Source organism: Amphiprion ocellaris, chromosome 23 (genome assembly GCF_022539595.1).
Source record: "Amphiprion ocellaris isolate individual 3 ecotype Okinawa chromosome 23, ASM2253959v1, whole genome shotgun sequence".
Taxonomy (NCBI): domain Eukaryota; kingdom Metazoa; phylum Chordata; class Actinopteri; family Pomacentridae; genus Amphiprion; species Amphiprion ocellaris.
In genome coordinates this window covers 26,079,264-26,097,027 of record NC_072788.1, presented here as the reverse complement: position 1 = coordinate 26,097,027, position 17,764 = coordinate 26,079,264, and the positions used below count along the sequence as shown (strand labels likewise).

The 17,764-nt window shown below is 47.8% G+C and overlaps 1 protein-coding gene across 6 annotated transcripts; it reads right to left on the bottom strand.

The window, feature by feature from the left end:
- Positions 1 to 117: 117 nt before the first annotated feature.
- On the bottom strand, positions 118 to 14,579 carry LOC111563204 (uncharacterized). Of its 6 annotated transcripts, none has more exons than XM_055007815.1 (8): positions 14,438 to 14,579; positions 13,436 to 13,671; positions 9,144 to 9,635; positions 6,663 to 7,148; positions 5,721 to 6,120; positions 5,568 to 5,642; positions 1,808 to 1,876; positions 118 to 1,726 (listed from the first exon to the last, which is right to left on the bottom strand). In XM_055007815.1, the coding sequence occupies exons 2-8, from the start codon at positions 13,496 to 13,498 to the stop codon at positions 825 to 827; spliced, it is 2,487 nt and encodes an 828-aa protein (XP_054863790.1). In that variant the 5' UTR covers positions 13,499 to 13,671; positions 14,438 to 14,579; the 3' UTR covers positions 118 to 824. The 6 variants fall into 6 exon arrangements, with proteins under 6 accessions (XP_054863790.1, XP_054863789.1, XP_054863791.1 ...); XM_055007814.1 differs by lacking the exon at positions 14,438 to 14,579 and adding an exon at positions 14,196 to 14,410; XM_055007816.1 differs by lacking the exon at positions 14,438 to 14,579 and adding an exon at positions 14,196 to 14,410 and having other exon boundaries at positions 9,144 to 9,632.
- Between the last annotated feature and the right edge of the window lie 3,185 nt (positions 14,580 to 17,764).

Genomic DNA, 17,764 nt, shown 5'->3' with positions numbered 1-17,764 from the left:
TGGTTCAGGTCCAGGTCCAGGTCCAGGTCCAGGTCCTGGTCCAGGTCCAGGTCCAGGTCCAGGTCCAGGTCCATAGAGGACAGTGTGTGATATAAATAAAGAGCTCAGACTCAGGGCTGTAAAAATGTTTTTTATTCTCATAGAAACCTCAACAGTTCATTCCAGAGGAGATGCTGCTATCTAGTGGTGAGCAGCGACAGGACACAAAGCTGACGGTTACCATGACAACAGCAATAACACTGAACGTGATTGGTTAAAGAGCACGACTGTTAAAGGGCAAGTTATGGAAATACACAGAACTTACACTGAACTGACATTACCTGGAGGGTCCACCTCAGGTTCTGGACCTGTAGGATCCACCTCAGGTTCTGGACCTGTAGGGTCCAGCTCAGAGGTTCTGGACCTGTAGGGTCCACCTCAAGGGTTCTGGACCTGTCAGAACCTGTAGGGTCCACCTCAGAGGTTCTGGTTTGTCCTCCTTTGGACTGGACCGGATCAGACAGTAAATAAACCATGACTCTGCTCTGCATAGTTCTGACACCAGAATCTGGATTTATTCCGCGTCCTGAACAGAACCCACATGCTGGTTCAGGAACTGGTCCTCGGAGCAGAACCAGAGATGACCTGTAGTGACAGGTCAGGTGGTCCTGTTTGTAGATGGCCTTCATGTTCTCACGTCTCCATCAAAAAGCAGAAGATCTGAGTCAGTGAGCTCAGGGTCCGGTTAGAGGGCCCATCTGTCCTTACTGTCTTTATGTAAACATGTCCATCAGAACCGGCTCCTTGTCAGTCAGTAAAGTCCATCAGAACGGGCTGCTGGTTCTTCAGAAGTGAACGTGTCCAGAGTGCGGGTCCGGTGGTGGTCCTCCAGGAGGAACGTCCTGCAGCAGGTTCCGGCCCAGGGGCCTACTAAGCGGGTAGGTCTGGGCCATGGCCTCCTCGGTCCACTCTGTTCTGGACAGCAGCTGGTCCATGTGGGGTCCTGGGGCCCGGTGCAGAAGGGGGTAGGGGCTGATTGCAGGTTCTCGCTCCAGTAACGGGTGTCCGGGTCCTCGGTGTCCGTCGGGTCCATAAGGGGCCACCGTGAGGATGGAGGGGTCCCGGTCCAGCGGCTGCAGGGTCTGCTGGTCCATATGGTACAGCTGCTTTTTGTGGACCGGGCCGTGGTCCTGGTGGTCCAGTCTGCTGTGGCACAGCTGCTTCTTGTGGACGTGCAGGTGGTCCTGGTGGTCCAGGTGCATGTGGTCATGCAGTTTCTTCTGGTTCTGGATGCTGTCTTGGGCCTGGTGGTTCATCTGGAGGTGGTACTGTTGTCTCTTCTGGTTCTGGGTGTTGTCCTGGTCATGCAGATCCATCTGAGGTTGGTACTGTGGTTTCTTCTGGGTCTGGGTGTGGTCCTTGTCCTGCAAGTCCACTGGAGCCTGGTACTGCTGCTGCTTTTTCTGGTTCTGGTTCTGGATTTGGTCTTGGTGCTCCTGGTTCTCCTCCAGGTCCATCTGGGCGTGGAACTGCTGCTTCTTCTGACTCTGGATCTGATTGTGGACCTGGTTCTTGATGTCCTTCCAGTGTCGGCCCCTAAGGACCGGCTCCAGGTCCAGACAGCGCTGACAGACCTCCTTCCCCGGTACCGTCTGGACCAGCACATGGACCGCCAGCTGCCTCCAGATCGCCTCCTTCTCTGCAGAAGACCAGGGGCGGCGGCGGACCTTCCTTGGGGCCACGGGACCTGGAAGACAGAGGGACAGGTGAGGGAACCGAAGGACTGGACCAGGACCAGGACAGCACTCATGAGTCCAGGAGAACCCACCTGTGACGGGGGACTGCAGTCTGGACTCAGGTGGAACCAGGGAGGTCCCCTGTCTGGGCTTCGACAGGACTGGAGACAGGAAGAGACACGTTAGACAGCACCACCTAGTGGTCCAGAGACACGTTAGACAGCTCCACCTAGTGGTCCAGAGACACTAGACCCTCTGAACCCAACAGTCTGAAGATCAATCCATACAGCCCAGATCAATTATTGGTGATCAGGAACTGATAAACATTAAAATAATTTATTAACAGCATAAGAGCAGGAACATCTCTGAGGACCACATTAATAATAACCCATACTACTTATATGATCAATAAAACATCAATAGATCTATAATAATATATTATTGATCACTGGATATGTGCAGGGATCAATAACACATTGATCCCTGCTGACAATCAATCAATCAATCAATCAATAATAATATACAGTGCCTTGCAATAGTTTTCACCCCCGTTGGCTTTTTACCTATTTTGTCACATTAAAACCTCTAATTTAAATAATTTTTTAGATCTGAATTCTGTTTGATGGATCTGCACAAAATAGTCGGTTTTGAAGTGAAATGAGGAATTTATATATAAAAAAAATGGTTTTTAAAAATAAAAAAGTGAAAATTGGCATGTGCATATGTATTCACCCCCTTTGTTATGAAGTCCCTAAAAAGCTGTAGTGCAACCAGTTACCTTCAGAAGCCACATAATTAGTGAAATGAAGTCCACCTGCGTGTCATATGGTCTGTCAGTAGAAACACACCTTTTCTGAACGGCCCCAGAGGCTGCAACACCTGAGCAGGAGGCACCTCTAACCAAACACCTCCATGAAGACCAAGGAACTCTCAGAACAAGTCAGGGACAAAGTTGTTGAGAAGAACAAGTCAGGATTGGGTTATAAAAAATATCCAGATCTTTGATGATCCCCAGGAGCATCAAATCCATCATAATCAAATGGAAAGAACATGGCACCGCAACCAACCTGTCCAGAGAGGGCCGCCCACCAGAACAAACAGACCAATCAAGGAGAGCATTAATCAGAGGAGCAGCACAGAGACCAAAGGTAACCCTGGAGGAACTGCAGAGTTCCACAGCAGAGGCTGTAGTATCTGTCCACAGGACCACAATAAGCCATACACTCCATAGAGCTGGGCTGTAAGGAAGAGTGATCAGAAGAAAGACATTACTTCAAGCTAAAAATAAGAAGGCACGTTTTGAGTTTGTAAAAAGGCATGTGGGAGACTCCCAGAACGTATGGAGGAAGGTGCTCTGGTCAGATGAGAATAAAACGGAACTTTTCGACCATCAATGAAAACACTGTGTCTGATGATGTCACACCCAACACATCTCATCACCCCAACAACACCACCCCACAGTGAAGCATGAGGAAGTTAGAATCCATGTATGGGTCGTGCTCACCGGGTTCTGGGATAAGGAACTTCTTGACTTCCTACATGGCATGAGCCATGCACATATAGGCTTCTGGTATGGGAGCTGTGACCCAGCTGAACACATGCAGCTCCATGGCCAGGGGAGCATATTTAGCTTCACCGACCTTCCTAAGCTCCTCTTCCTTATTCTTGTCCCTCATGGAACCTTTACCCAGAACTGAAATCTTTGCCCCAGTCTCGTCATCATGCTGTGGGGATGTTTTTCAGCAGCACGGACTGGGAAACTGGTCTGAGTCGAGGGAAAGATGAATGGTGCTGAATACAGGGATGTTCTTAAGCAAAACCTGTAGCAGTCTGTAAGAGATTAGAGACTAGGACGGAGGTTCACCTTCCAGCAGGACAATGACCCAAAATACTGTTAACACAAGATCTGAGTGGTTCAAGGGGAAACATACACTATATTGCCAAAAGTATTGGCTCACCCATCCAAATAATCAGAACCAGGTGTTCCAATCACTTCCATGTCCACAGGTGTATAAAATCCAGCACCTAGGCTGCAGACTGCTTTTACAAACATTTGTGAAAGAATGGCTCGCTCTCAGGAGCTCAGTGAATTCCAGCGTGGAACTGTGATAGGATGCCACCTGTGCAACAAATCCAGTCGTGACATTTCCTGGCTCCTAAATATTCCACAGTCAACTGTCAGCTGTATTATAAGAAAGTGGAAGTGTGTGGGAACGACAGCAACTCTGCCACCAAGTGGTAGGACACGTAAACTGACGGAGCGGGGTCAGTGGATGCTGAGGAGCATAGTGCCAAGAGGTGGCCAACTTTCTGCAGAGTCAATCACTACAGACCTTCAAACTTCATGTGGCCTTCAGATTAGCTCCAGAACAGTGCTTCAGCAGAGAGCTTCATGGAATGGGTTTCCATGGCCCAGCAGCTGCATCCAAGCCATACATCACCAAGTGCAATGCAAAGCGTGGGATGCAGTGGTGTAAAGCAGCCACCACTGGACTCTAGAGCAGTGGAGACACCTTCTCTGGAGTGACCAATCACGCTTCTCCATCTGGCAATCTGATGGACCAGTCTGGGTTTGGTGGTTGTCAGGAGAACCATACTTGTGGGACTGCATTGTGCCAAGTGTAAAGTTTGGTGGAGGGGGGATTATGGTGTGGGCTTGTTTTTCAGGAGCTGGGCTTGGCCCCTTAGTTCCAGTGAAAGGAACTCTGAATGCTTCAGCATACCAAGACATTTTGGACAATTCCATGCTCCCAACTTTGTGGGAACAGTTTGGAGCTGGTCCCTTCCTCTTCCAACATGACTGTGCACCAGTGCACAAAGCAAGGTCCATAAAGACATTGATGACAGAGTCTGGTGTGGATGAACTTGACTGGCCTGCACTGAGTCCTGACCTCAACCCCATAGAACACCTTTGGGATGAATTAGAGTGAAGACTGAGAGCCAGACCTTCTGGTCCAACATCTGTGTGTGACCTCACAAATGTGCTTCTGGAAGAATGGTCAAAAATTCCCATAAACACACTCCTAAACCTTGTGGACAGCCTTCCCAGAAGAGTTGAAGCTGTTCTAGCTGCAAAGTGTGGACCGAAGTCATATTGAACCCTATGGATTAGGAACGGGATGTCACTTACGTTCATATGTAAGTCAAGGCAGGTGAGCGAATACTTTTGGCAATATAGTGTATAAATGTGTTGGAATGGCCTCATCAAAGATAGACCTCAATCCAACCGAGAATCTGTGGTCAGACTTAAAGATTGCTGTTCACAAGCACAAACCATCAAACCTGAAGGAGCTGCAGCAGTTTTCTCTGAGGAATGAGCAAAAATCCCAGTGGCAAGATGTGGAAAACTCATAGAGACTCATCAAAGACGACTGGAGCTGTGACTGCTGCTAAAGGTGGATCTACAAAGTACTGACTTTAGGGATGAATAGTTATCCACACTGATGTTTCTGTTATTTTGTCATGTTTTTTGTTTGCTTCACAATAAAAACAAATAATCACATCTTCAAATTTGGAGGCAAGTTCTGTAAATTAAATGATGCAAACTTTGAATCAATCCAGTTTAATTCCAGGTTGTGAGGCAACAAAACATAAAAAGTGCCAAAATACTTTTGCAAAGCACTGTTCATTAACAGGAGAAACACCTTGCTGACTGTCAATCAATCAATCAATCAATCAATCCAGATCAATAACTGTTGGTTCCTGCAGGTCTGTCTCTGTTCTTCTGTTTTCTCAACTGATCCATAAAGACATCAGGAACAATGATCTGAGAACATCAATGGATCCATCTCTAAACCCTGCAGAACCATCAGGTCTCTGGACCCGGACCAGGAGAACCGGGTCACGACTCACCTTCTGGTCTGAGGTCCTTCTGGTTGGTGGGCTGGACCAGACGTTTCTTCAGCTTGGTTCCTCCCTCTGGACCAGCTGCAGGAGAGACGTTGATGGAGTTAAACATCTAACACTGTTCTGAAGGCCCCACTGAGTAGACGGTTCTGGTCCTACCTGGATCCGGACCGGGGTTCTGCAGCCCCAGGTTGTCCCACTCCCTCCCCAGCATGTGGTAGAAGTCGGTGGTCTTGGCGGCGGCCTCCCAGTCCCCGTCCTGCAGACTCTCCCCGATGGCGATCTCACACACCGTCTTCAGCGTGGTCTTCACCGCCAGCGGAGGACGGCTCCACCGGTACCCGGCCGCCTTCCTGGAGGCCGCCAGTGTCAAGCTGAGGCGGCCCGGAGCCAGCAGGTCCTGGAGGTTCTGGACCCCGGAGTCCAGGGACTTAGCGGCCAGCAGCAGCCGACCCAGTTCCCTCAGCTTCTGGCTCACGTAGTCATACCTCCTCTGGAGGCCTTCCTGGTTCCCCATCAGCTTATTACCATATTTACAGATCAGCCAATCAGATTTCACCTGGACACAGGGAGACAGGTAGACAGATAGCAGGTAGACAGGTAGGCAGACAGGTAGGTAGACAGACAGGTCAGCACACAGACAGGTAGACAGACAGGTAGACAGGTAGGTAGACAGGTAGGGAGAAAGGTAGACAGATAGCAGGTAGACAGGTCAGCACACAGGTAGACAGGTAGGTAGACAGGTCAGCACACAGACAGGCAGACAGACAGGTAGACAGGTAGGTAGACAGGTCAGCACACAGGTAGACAGGTAGGTAGACAGGTCAGCACACAGACAGGCAGACAGACAGACAGGTGTACAGACAGACAGACAGACGTACAGACAGGCAGACAGACAGACAGACGTACAGACAGACAGACAGGTATACAGACAGACAAGTGTACATAGAGACAGGTGTGCAGACAGACAGACAGGTGTAGAGACAGACAGGCAGACAGACAGACAGACAGGTACACAGACAGATAAACAGACAGATAAACAGACAGACAGACAGGTATACAGACAGACAAGTGTACATAGAGACAGGTGTGCAGACGTACCTGGTGGGACACGTTGTCCTGGTTCATGCGGTGCAGGATCTCACTGCAGCTCTCTGAGGCTCCACTAGAGATGGGGAGGAGACGAGACGCTGCTGCCTGGACTCTGGTCCTCTTCCTGGGACGGCTGGCTGCCGGCTCTGAGGCCCGGTTCTGGTCCTCTCTAGAGTCGGAGGTCCCGGGACATTTGGACGCTCCATCAGAGCTCCCCGTCTGCTCCGTGGTGGACACGTCTGCAGAGGGCTCAGGGGGCGTGTCCTCTGACTTACCTGTGGAGTCGGAGCCGTTGGCCGGGTCGGAGGACGTCTCTGTGTACGAGTCTCTGGACGGATCGATGGACAGCTTCTTCCTACAGGACACCTGGTGCTTCCACAGGTCGGCCCGCAGGAAGAAGCCCAGACACAGAGGACACGGCAGGTAGTTCCTGGCGTCCACGTCCTCTGAGGGCTGACGCCACGGGACAATCTCCCCACTGCCCTGTCTGATCACCTGAGGACAGGCAGGGAGACAGGCAGGTAGGGAGACAGGTAGACAGACAGACAGGGACACAGATAGGCAGGTAGACAGGTAGGGAGACAGGCAGGGAGACAGGCAGGGAGACAGGGAGACAGGTAGGTAAACAGACAGGTGAACACAGGGTTTAAAGTGAAACATAATCCTAAAGCTGAACTTTTTTCTTTTAGGTCAGTCTCTAACTCGTAATAAATTTAGATCTGTTCCTTCTCAGACTACAGATGATCGTAGAACCCAGAGAGGTCAGTAGGTGGAGGAGCTTCTCTATCTGACTACAACATGGAGCAAGTATATTGTGAACAACTAATCAGTAAAAGACATGGAAAAGGACATTGATTCACCTTTTAACAATATGTGCACCATTTATTCTGAAATACAACTATGGAAACAGCTACAGTGCAAAAACATCAAAACAAATAAAAATATAGTTTATACCAGCAAACTATAGTTCACTTCAAATAATAACATAAAAACATTAAAGTGCTCTAAGAACTGGTAACTGAAATAATCAGAAATAAATAAGAAAATAGGAAAATAAATAAACACAGTTTACTACAGTTCAGTTAAAAAACATTTACTGTGCTACAGGAACTGGTCAGCTATCTATTTCTTCTTTCCGACATCTTTTACTTTTTCTCTAGGTGTTGAGGCAATATTCACTTTTCTGTCTGCCAGATGTTGAGTTCCTCTGGAAGCATCATCATAAAATAACGAACACATTCAGACTGTTGTCCAGCTCTGACTAGTGGCTTCATCATGTTCAATTATAACACATTTTTTGAGCTTTTTAGGCAAACTTTTCTTAATGCTGCTGCTCTGCCAGGTGTATCTATGGAACCAACATGCTGGTCTGACAGTTTAGACAAAGCATTTTATTTTCAGATTAACGAGTGGCTGTGATCTGGTGAACGACAAGCCGTGTTCTGCAATGAACGAGCACACGCGTGTTTTTAAATCACTAACCGGTCAGTCTGATGTCGGTACCTCAGCGGTGGATGTTGTAGGTTTCAGAGGACAGCAGCTCTGTGGGTCTGACTCCTGACAGCACGTTTAGCCACTAGTTGCCTACGTGAGTTTTTTGAGCAGAAGGTCTAGAAGCACCAGACTCCTTCATTTATTTACCAGCAACAGAAGGGCTTTCCGTCTCTGTTTAACTCTTCCAACCTCGGGAAGCGCCTTTTATTTTCACTCTACCAAAGAATGTGGTGAAGTTATGTGACGATCTGCGTACGTTTGTCTTTGGCAGTGATGCAGCTTATAGTCTGGATCCACAGATTAGTTAAAGATTTCTGTATCATTGCCAGATAGCGGCACAGCATCACTGTAACCATGACAACAAGTGAACACTACGTCAGCTGATTGTGATCCTACTACAAATCCACCGCTGAGGACTTATCAGGACTTATCTGTAGGAAATGATCTAAGGACTGAGCAGCCTTAGAGGAGGACTGCTCTCTGAGAGCTGTATGAGCTCACCTGCAGCTGGATCGCAACGTCATTGTAAGCCCCACCCCCACTCTACTCCCATTGGCCAGTGAGGTTAGTTTGGTTGAGAGCAAAAGCTGCGTTTCTCTCATTCCATTGGTAGACGAACTCAACTGGTAATGTAGTCCTAGCTTTGTTTTTTTTCGAGCCAAATGCTGGAAATACTTTGTCATGCAGACAGACAGGTAAACAGACAGGTTAACAGACAGGTAAACAGACAGGTAAACAGACAGGTTAACAGACAGGTAAACAGACAGTTGAACAGACAGGTAAACAGATAAACAGACAGGTGAACAGGTAAACAGACAGGTGAACAGGTAAACAGACAGGTGAACAGACAGGTAAACAGGTAAACAGACAGGTTAACAGACAGGTAAACAGACAGTTGAACAGACAGGTAAACAGATAAACAGACAGGTGAACAGACAGGAGAACAGACAGGTAGACAGGTAAACAGACAGGTGAACAGTGACCAGGTGAGCTGACCTCGATGTTGTGCAGGTAGTTGCCCCTACAGCGCAGGTGTTCCAGCAGCAGGTGGCGCTGTTTGGAGCCTGTGGGCAGGGCGCTGGCAGCGACCACTTCCTGTTCATCGGCATGCTTCCTGAGCAGGTGTCTGGCGATCTTCACCTGCGGCCGGCGGCAGAACACGCAGTAGTGCTTCTTGTCCCAGCGCCGCTTCCCTCCGCTCCACGTCCTCTTCACCGTCACGCCCTCTTTCTTCTCTTCCTGGCCCCGCCTCTTCGGCTTCTGGCCACGCCTCTTCTCGGTGGGCCCCCGCCTCTTCTCCGCCGGGCCCCGCCTCTTTCCTCTCTGACTCCGCCTCCCCAGGGCGCAGCGGCGGGGCTGGCGGGAGGAGATCTTCACCTGCTCTTTGTCAGGAGGAGCTGTCTGGTCTGAGGCCTGGACCTCCATCCTGTTCGCCATGGCAACGTCAGCGTGGTCCTCCATGGTAACCGCTGTCTCCATGACGACCTGCTGGTCAGACAGGTGATGTTTAATCCTCTTTATTACCAGTTTATCATTACTATTATTACTATTATTATTTTTACTATTATTATTATTATTATTAGTCCAGCCTGAAGCTCTCACTGAGTTTAGCTGCTCACTGTAAACTGGTCAGGAACCAGTATAAATCATCTCAGGATCCTCCTGGACCTGATCCATGGAGAACCAGAGCAGGTCCACACTCTGTTCATCATACCTCTCAGCTTCAACAACAACACAACAACAACAACACAACACTACACAACACAAACACTAAAGGAGCGGTCTTCAGGCTGGAGTCACTTCTGTCCACAGCACCGGAGCACCGGAGCACCGGGACACCAGGGCTCTGTCTCTGTCCTCAGACTCACCTGACGCAGGTGAGACACAGAGGACGTGAAGTGGGAGCGCGCGGAGGTCAGACGAGGGCGTGTCCGATAATGGAAGCCTATTTACCGTTAGCCTGACAGGCAGCTGCTAGCGGCTAACCGGAGCATCGTTAGCATTTAGCCGCTAACGGGCAGCTACCGGATACGGTGAGCATGAAACAGAACCGGACCGGGCAGGGGCTAAAAAAAGGACCGAGCTAGAAACGGAACCAGAACCCTGGAACGAGCCTCACCTGGAGGAGCACAACTCTCCTTTTCTTCTCTTCTTCTGCTGCTGCAGCTTCTTCTTCTGAGGTTGGAGTTCAGACAAGGTGCTGTACCGCCCCCTCTGGTCAGCCAGAGTACTGCAGTAATCAGATTACTGCCAGCAGCTGGTCAGCCAGGGTACTGCAGTAGTCAGATTACTGCCAGCAGCTGGTCAGCACAGAGTACTGCAGTAATCTGATTACTGTCAGCAGCTGGTCAGTACAGAGTACTACAGTTATCAGATTACCGCTCCCTCTGGTCAGCATGGACTACTGCAGTAATCTGATTACTGCCAGCTGTACTCCAGTCATTTCTGCTCTCAGTCATTCAGCTCCCTGTTATTGATCAGTGATCAGAGTTATTGATCACCAGACTCAGTTTAAATGGACCAGATAGAACCAGACCAGCCAGAACCGGACCAGGTAGAACCAGAGCAGATAGAACCACACCAGATAGAACCAGAGCAGATAGAGCCAGACCAGGTAGAACCGGACCAAGTAGAACCAGACCAGGTGGAACCAGACCAGGTAGAACCAGACCAGGTAGAACCAGACCAGGTAGAACCGGACCAGATAGAACCGGACCAGATAGAACCAGACCAGATAGATCAGTTTCTTCACCTGTAGTTCCAGTCAGGAAATAATTCTACTGAATGAGTTCAGTTTATTTAACAGATCAGAACTTTAAACTGATCATTGATCTTCAAGACATCCAGAACCAGGCCCAGAGCCAGGAACAGGACCAGAACAGGACAGGACCATGGCAGGACCAGGACCAGGATGTTACTTGATGTTTCTGTGCAGCACGTGTGTGTTTCCTCTTGTTGTGTTTGTAACAAGATTTTACTGCAAAGACTCAGCTGATGAAGAAGGTAACTACCGGTCACACACACACGCACACGCACACGCACACGCACACGCACACACACACACACACACACACACACACACACACACTCAGCACTCAGCTTTGCTCCCTTCCGGTATTGGTCTGACGTCAGGGCGGGCTGGTTATCATGGTGACCGTATAAACAGGGAGCGGCTCGCGCTCATAAAAGCCTGCAGGAGTCTCGAGCTCTGTCTGATCTGGACGAGACGCTGAGATGGACGGATGTCAGGTGAGTGGAGCTGTTAGCTGTTAGCTGCTAGCTGTTAGCTGCTAGCTGCTAGCTGTTAGTATGTGGTCTGATTCGGGATCGATCAGGAGGATCATTGATCAGGAGGATTATTGATCAGGAGGATCACTGATCAGGAGGATCACTGATCAGGAGGATCAGGGATCAGACAGGTGTTGTGCACTCGGCTGGTTCTGGTTGTTCCACTTCGTTCCGGTTCAAACTGGACCTGGTTCTGAGAGCAGGTGGACTGCAGCCCAAGAACGGGTTCTAAGGGGACCAAACAGAACCAGCTGGTCCCACTGGTCCAGGTTCACTGTGATCCGGACTCAGGTGTCTGCAGAGGGGGCGGGGCTTCCTCAGGTATGCAGGTGACGGGTCACTGCAGTGTTTCCTGGTTGCTAGGAGACAAACACGCAGAGCCACCAGGTGTTGTGTGTCTGATCTGAAGATTGTGTTTCCAGGTGAGCGTTGTGTGTCTGCTGCTGGAGATGATGGTGATTGGACAGAACGCTGCGTCCTGTCCTCCCTGCCAACCAGGTGTGTGTCTGTCCTCATGTTGTTGTGTGTCTGTCCTCATGTTGTGTGTCTTTCCTCATGGTGTGTGTCTGTCCTCATGGTGTGTGTCTGTCCTCATGGTGTTGTGTGTCTGTCCTCATCGTGTTGTGTGTCTGTCCTCATGGTGTGTGTCTGTCCTCATGTTGTTGTGTGTCTGTCCTCAAAATGTTGTGTGTCTGTCCTCATGTTGTGTGTCTGTCCTCATGTTGTTGTGTGTCTGTCCTCACATGGTGTGTGTCTGTCCTCATGGTGTGTGTCTGTCTTCATGTTATTGTGTGTCTGTCCTCATGTTGTTTTGTGTCTGTCCTCATGTTGCATGTCTGTCCCCATGGTGTGTGTCTGTCCTCATGTTGTGTGTCTTCTGCAGGTTACTTCTTGGTCCAGAACTGTTCTTTCCGTAGTGGGGTTGGAGTGGGGATCCAGTGTCAACCTTGCACCGACTGTTCAGGTAAACCCACCTGTTCAGGTAAACCCACCTGTTCAGGTAAACTCACCTGTTCAGGTAAACTCACCTGTTCAGGTAAACCCACCTGTTCAGGTACAGTGTCTACTAAATGAATCCGTCTCTCTGTAGTTTTCTCCTTCTCCTGCTGTTTAATTTGAATCCTGCTCAGTTTCATTTACCAAAAGCAAATCAATGATTATTTCATGTAAAGGAGAAACTAGATTTCTGCCCAGTTAAACCGGCTGGTTATTGGTGTTACTGGTTGTTGTTGGTTGACTGTTGGTAGGTTACTGGTTGGTTGTTGCCTGGTTATTGGTTGGTTGTTGCCTGGTTATTGGTTTGTTTGTTTGTTAGTTATTGGCTGATTGTTAATTTGTTTAGGGTTTGTTATTGGTTGGTTATTGGTTGATTTTTAGTTGATTATTGGTTGGTTATTGTTGATTATTGGTTGGTTATTGGCTGGTTATTGGTTGGTTATTGGTTGGTTATTGGTTTGTTATTGGTTGATTGTTGGTTTGTTATTGGTTGGTTAGGACTCTGTAGTCTGGTTGGTCGTTGGTTATTGGTAGTTATTGGTTAATATTTGGTTAATTTTTGGTTGATTATTGGTTGGTTATTGGTTTGTTATTGGTTAGTTATTGGTTGGTTATTGGTTGGTTATTGGTTGGTTATTGGTTGGTTATTGGTTTGTTATTGGTTGATTGTTGGTTTGTTATTGGTTGGTTAGGACTCTGTAGTCTGGTTGGTCGCTGGTTATTGGTAGTTATTGGTTAATATTTGGTTAATTTTTGGTTGATTATTGGTTGGTTATTGGTTTGTTATTGGTTGGTTATTGGTTGGTTATTGGTTTGTTATTGGTTGGTTATTGGTTGAGTAGGACTCTATAGTCTGGTTGGTGGTCCAATCTGTCTTCTGTGTGTCCTGCAGCTTCTCACCAGGAAACTGAGGTTGAGTGCTCGAAGTTCTCCGATTCTGTGTGCAGAAACCAAAGCACGACTGCCATGACAGCCACATCTGCAGCACCGCCAGGTGAGCTCACCTGAAGCAGCATGCTTCCTGTGACATCACAGTCAACTGAAAGCTTTCTGTCTGAGCTCCTCATGACTCTTCTTCTTCTTCTCTGTCCTCCTCCTCCTCCTCCTGTCTCCAGTCTCTCCTCATGACACGTGGCTCATCCTCAGTGTGATGTAAGATTCAGTCACCTGTAGTCTGCTGATTCTCTAATCACTGAAGAAACACCAATCTGTCAGCAGGAGGAAGTCACACTCCAAATTTCTGGTGGAGATAGAGGGGAAACAAAAACATCTTACATGTGAAGTCACTTTCAGAGTTGAATATCTCCAGAAACAGAAAACAGTTTCCAGTAGATTCAAATGATTGAATGATCCAGCAGAGGACAATCCTGTCGTTATTTCACCATGAAAATAGACAACAGAGCAACAGCTCCACCCAGGCTGGTCTAGGGTCTGCATAAAGCTCCTACTGATGTCTATCTACAAATGGATCCATGTTTCTACTGAAATACAGTCCTTGCTCCACATTTCTCCAACAGAATGTGATACGTTAAACTTATATTTCTCATCATAATGAACCCTTAAAATGACTTCCTAGTTAAGATGTTTTTTAGGGTGAAAATAGAAAAATTCTCAGATCTGAAAACTAAAATCCTCTAAACTCAGCAAATCATTTGACAGATCTTAGGTTTGGGTCTGAACTAACGAGTGAGCAGCAGTCTGATGTTTCAGCTCTTTAAATCTGGACCTAGCTAGTTCACCTCTGCAGGTACACCCCTGTCCTACCTGCTGATGGCCTCTGATTGGCTGCACAGATGGAATGGGCTGATCTGATTGGCTCTGGCTCACGTTTGGTGTGTTTGTCTCTGCAGATCTTTCTCCGTCTTCCTGATCCTGCTGCTCAGTCTGTCTCTCACCCTACTGGCCTGCAGAAACCAGCACGGCAACAAGCACCATGGTAACAAGCTCCTCCCCCAGCCTCTACCTGCTCCCATCAGATAAGAGGCTCCGCCCACCCTGTGACTCACCTGGCTGTCTTCTGTGCAGGTCTGAATCTGCCCTGACTGACGAGGCTGCAGTTCTGAAGGCCAATCATTCCACCGTCTCCTCAGCGTCCCTGCTGGAGGAAGCTGCTGCACCTGATACAGGTCCTGATCCAAGTCCTGATCCAGGTCCTTATCCAGGTCTTTATCTCGGTCCTGATACAGGTCCTGATCCAAGTCCTCATCCAAGTCCTGAGCCAGGTCCTGATCCAGATCACCACCACCCAGGACCTAGGGCAAAAGAACATCTGTAGTCCAGGTGTAGATCAGGCCCAGTCCAGTCCAGTCTGACCGCCTGAGTCCAGGTGAAGCTGGTTTAGTCCAGGTGTAGGTGAGGTTTAGTTGGTTTAGTCCAGGTGTAGATGAGGTTTAGTTGGTTTAGTCCAGGTGTAGATGAGGTTTAGCTGGTTTAGTCCAGGTGTAGATGAGGTTTAGCTGGTTTAGTCCAGGTGTAGTTGGTTTAGTCCAGGTGTAATTGAGGTCTAGTTGGTTTAGTCCAGGTGTAATTGAGGTGTAGTTGGTTTAGTCCAGGTGTAGTTGGTTTAGTCCAGGTGTAGATGAGGTCTAGTTGGTTTAGTCCAGGTGTAGTTGAGGTGTAGTTGGTTTAGTCCAGGTGTAGTTGAGGTGTACTTGGTTTAGTCCAGGTGTAGTTGGTTTAGTCCAGGTGTAGATGAGGTTTAGTTGGTTTAGTCCAGGTGTAGATGAGGTTTAGTTGGTTTAGTCCAGGTGTAGTTGAGGTGTAGTTGGTTTAGTCCAGGTGTAATTGAGGTCTAGTTGGTTTAGTCCAGGTGTAGTTGGTTTAGTCCAGGTGTAGATGAGGTCTAGTTGGTTTAGTCCAGGTGTAGTTGAGGTGTAGTTGGTTTAGTCCAGGTGTAGTTGAGGTGTACTTGGTTTAGTCCAGGTGTAGTTGGTTTAGTCCAAGTGTAGATGAGGTCTAGTTGGTTTAGTCCAGGTGTAGTTGAGGTGTAACTGGTTTAGTCCAGGTGTAGTTGGTTTAGTCCAGGTGTAGTTGGTTTAGTCCAGGTGTAGTTGAGGTGTAGTTGGTTTAGTCCAGGTGTAGATGAGGTCTAGTTGGTTTAGTCCAGGTGTAGTTGGTTTAGTCCAAGTGTAGATGAGGTCTAGCTGGTTTAGTCCAGGTGTAGATGAGGTCTAGTTGATTTAGTCCAGGTGTAGTTGAGGTCTAGTTGGTTTAGTCCAGGTGTAGATGAGGTCTAGTTGGTTTAGTCCAGGTGTAGTTGAGGTGTAGTTGGTTTAGTCCAGGTGTAGTTGAGGTGTACTTGGTTTAGTCCAGGTGTAGTTGGTTTAGTCCAAGTGTAGATGAGGTCTAGTTGGTTTAGTCCAGGTGTAGTTGAGGTGTAACTGGTTTAGTCCAGGTGTAGTTGGTTTAGTCCAGGTGTAGATGAGGTGTAGTTGGTTTAGTCCAGGTGTAGTTGAGGTGTAGTTGGTTTAGTCCAGGTGTAGATGAGGTCTAGTTGGTTTAGTCCAGGTGTAGATGAGGTCTAGTTGGTTTAGTCCAGGTGTAGTTGGTTTAGTCCAGGTGTAGATGAGGTCTAGTTGGTTTAGTCCAGGTGTAGTTGAGGTGTAGTTGGTTTAGTCCAGGTGTAGTTGAGGTCTAGTTGGTTTAGTCCAGGTGTAGTTGGTTTAGTCCAAGTGTAGATGAGGTCTAGCTGGTTTAGTCCAGGTGTAGATGAGGTCTAGTTGATTTAGTCCAGGTGTAGTTGAGGTCTAGTTGGTTTAGTCCAGGTGTAGATGAGGTCTAGTTGGTTTAGTCCAGGTGTAGATGAGGTCTAGTTGATTTAGTCCAGGTGTAGTTGAGGTCTAGTTGGTTTAGTCCAAGTGTAGATGAGGTCTAGCTGGTTTAGTCCAGGTGTAGATGAGGTCTAGTTGATTTAGTCCAGGTGTAGTTGAGGTCTAGTTGGTTTAGTCCAAGTGTAGATGAGGTCTAGCTGGTTTAGTCCAGGTGTAGATGAGGTCTAGTTGATTTAGTCCAGGTGTAGTTGAGGTCTAGTTGGTTTAGTCCAGGTGTAGATGAGGTGTAGTTGGTTTAGTCCAGGTGTAATTGAGGTCTAGTTGGTTTAGTCCAGGTGTAGTTGGTTTAATCCAGGTGTAGATGAGGTCTAGTTGGTTTAGTCCAGGTGTAGATGAGGTCTAGTTGATTTAGTCCAGGTGTAGTTGAGGTCTAGTTGGTTTAGTCCAGGTGTAGATGAGGTCTAGTTGGTTTAGTCCAGGTGTAATTGAGGTCTAGTTGGTTTAGTCCAGGTGTAGTTGGTTTAATCCAGGTGTAGATGAGGTCTAGTTGGTTTAGTCCAGGTGTAGATGAGGTCTAGTTGATTTAGTCCAGGTGTAGTTGAGGTCTAGTTGGTTTAGTCCAGGTGTAGATGAGGTCTAGTTGGTTTAGTCCAGGTGTAATTGAGGTCTAGTTGGTTTAGTCCAGGTGTAGTTGGTTTAATCCAGGTGTAGATGAGGTCTAGTTGGTTTAGTCCAGGTGTAGTTGAGGTGTAGTTGGTTTAGTCCAGCTCTCGGTCCAGACGGTTTAGAAGCACTCTAGCATAAACAGGTCTGTGTCTTTTGTTAGCCAATCAGATGGAGGAAGCTGTGAGTGTCAGACCAACATGCTGTGACATCAGCGTGTGCAGAGTATCATATGTGTGTTTTCAGTCAGACACACGTTGTCTCCCCCTGCTGGTAGACTCTCCTCTGGAAGTCCTGCAGATGCTCGGCTCTTCAGTCTCCCAGAATGCACCTGTTTTCCTGCACAGTCGCAGCAGCCGAGAGGAAATTCAGTGGAATGATCCTTTATCTATTTTCATCTGTGTGTGAGATGTAACCATGGTAACGGCAGTCTACTGTGGCCATGGTAACGGTGGTGTATTGTTACCATGACAACACTGGTTCACTGGATCACAGTAACTGCAGTCAACTGTAGCCATGGTTACGGCAGTTAAACATAACCATGGTAAAGGTGGTTCACTGTAACCAAGGTAACAGTAGCCAGCTGTTACCATGGTGACAGTTTTATTTATGTTTATATGATCGTACAGCTATTGCATGTTTAGTTTTATTTCTTTATTTTGCTGCCAACACTGTACCTGTAACGTCGTTTATAAGACTCAGACGTTTATCTGTCGGTGTTTTAAAGAAGAACTCACTGAGTTTATTTCTACCAGGAAGTTTTAAACCAACAATGTGGGCAGATCTGTGATGATGGCAGCGTGTTTATTGTAGCATTAAAGACTTTATTCACAACAAAACATGTTTAATATTTTCTGTTTATTGTTGAATTAAAGACTTTACTCTGAATTAATCGTGTTT